We start from the raw sequence: 2010 nt of genomic DNA, 5'->3' as shown, positions 1-2010 counted from the left end.
CGCAGGGTAAAAGGCAATATAAAAATCTGATAGTTTCTGCAAAATCAGCTTGCTCAGCCACGATTATGAACTTCCAGGAGGAGAACAAAGGAAAGTTCTCCTGAGAGAGCATTTCGCAAACCGCCGCTAGGGTCGCTCGTCCCGGCTGTTGCTATGGTAACGGGGACAGGAAAACGCGAGAAGGTGGGCGGAAGTGATTCCTCACGCGACTCTGACCTCCCCTTCCAGGCTGCGCGGGCTGACGTGTCGGAGGAAGCCGGAAGTGGTGGTTGGGTTGAGGAGGTCCCGCACTCGATCGCCGGGGTCGGAGTTCTCGCTCGCCCTCCCTCCCCGCCAGCCCCCTTGCTCGCCATGGGCCTCCTGCGGTTCCTGCTGCCCGCCGCGCTTCTGGCGGCTGCGTCGTCGCCCTTGGCCTTGGCCTTCTACCTGCCCGGCCTGGCGCCCGTCAACTTCTGCGAGGTGGCCCATGGGGACTGCAAGGTTTGTTGCTGGCCGGGTCTGCCCGGAGAACGAGGTATGGGCGATGCAGTGGGCAGGGGTGGGGAGGCCAGCCGGGGCTGGAAGGGGGCGGTGGGTTGCTCGAAAGAGTTGTCTGAAGTAGGGAGCAGTGACTCACGAAAGCTCATCCCCCGCCACAAATTTTGCTAGTGTTTAAGGTGCTCCTGGACTCTTGCTCTTTTCTACCGCTACAGACAGACTAACACGGCTACCCATCTTGATCAAAAAGAGGGCTGTTGGTTTAGCATTTATTCATAACGCTTTTATCCTGCTCTTCTTCGAAGAAGTTTTGGGTGGTGTGTAATGCTCCCTCTAAGCTGTGGAGTCTTGTGAGCAAAAATTCTACTTTGTGAGCGACTGGCTTGTGAGGGAGCGATTTGGCTACGGCATCAATTAGCTTGCTCTGGAGCCATCCTTCCTAAGACAGAAGTCTGTGAGCTGGAGGCTAAAAAACTGTGAACTAGGTCACACTAGCTAGCTCACGCTAACTCAGCTTAGAGGGAAGACTGGAGGTGTGTATGTTGTTTTTCCTTTCCTGCCGTTTTCTCCTTTGCAGAAATCCTGTAGAGAGAGAGTGTGTGTGTAATTGAGGGATTGAAAGGACACGATGGGTTTCTTGTAATTATAAAGTTTCATTTGTGAAAAGCCCATTTTATGTAGTATGTTTTTATTGTGTTCTTCTAAGGAGCTCAGAGCAGTATCTGTTGTTTTCCACGTCCTCTGTGTTATCCTTACTGCAGTGTAGATTACTTTTGGAGGGACTGGAAGGAGACTGTGGGTCACTGGAATAATGTTGTTTTATTTGCTAAGCAGCTATGAAATGCACTGCCAAACCATCAGTCTACTCAGCATACGCACATTGTTTATTTATTTTTATTTCTATCCCGTCCTCCCTGCAAGTGGGCTCATTCTGTATTTCATGTTAGGGCGGTGTCAGGTTTCTGCAGGTCATCTGGATGTGGCAACATGGGGTGCTATGGACCCTTCTGTTGTGGCTGTCAGCCCTCCACTCCACTTTTTATGCTTCTCTTTTACCACTAAAAGGATTTCTTGTTTTCTTTTTGTTGTTGTGCTGCTGCCTAAAAGAAATTTGTACTGCTGAATGTGGCAAGAGAAAAGAAATGATGTCAATTGAAAATAGAAGCTTGAGGATCTCAAGTTCAGCCCACTGCTTTACCACAAGGTTCAGTCACCTTTGTGTGCCTTTTAAATATGATAATGGAGTTTCCTTGCCACTTACTGTAGTGTGTTCCTGTCACTATGGAAAGGCCAGTCAGCTTAATTCACTGACTACATTCAACCTTTCAGCCTGGATCTATTAATGAGATATGCATTATGAGCAGGGGTCATTTCGTAGAAAAAGAGGTGCAGGAGCTCATTAGCATAGCTCATTAGCATAACTTATTTGCATATGCCACACCCCCTGACATCACCAGAAGTGTGTCAGAAGGAAACGCCCACCGCTCAGGCTCCACTGGACTGTTTTGGATTGCTAGCTATTTGGGGGGGGGG

At 49.4% G+C, this 2010-nt stretch overlaps 1 protein-coding gene across 1 annotated transcript in view; it reads left to right on the top strand.

Annotated features, from left to right (window-relative positions):
• The first annotated feature begins 240 nt into the window (after positions 1-240).
• The window catches only part of TM9SF2 (transmembrane 9 superfamily member 2), a 44553-nt gene continuing 42783 nt past the window's right edge, over positions 241-2010 (top strand). Inside the window, exon 1 of the mRNA XM_015415101.1 lies at positions 241-480. Within this exon, the coding sequence (XP_015270587.1) occupies positions 352-480 (129 nt within the window). The 5' untranslated portion in view covers positions 241-351. The remainder of the gene's footprint in view (positions 481-2010) is intronic.

Source organism: Gekko japonicus, unplaced genomic scaffold, assembly GCF_001447785.1.
Source record: "Gekko japonicus isolate JY-2015 unplaced genomic scaffold, Gekko_japonicus_V1.1 scaffold52, whole genome shotgun sequence".
Taxonomy (NCBI): Eukaryota; Metazoa; Chordata; class Lepidosauria; order Squamata; family Gekkonidae; genus Gekko; species Gekko japonicus.
Note: the sequence above shows the minus strand (reverse complement) of the source record. Positions and strands in the feature narration are given on the sequence as shown.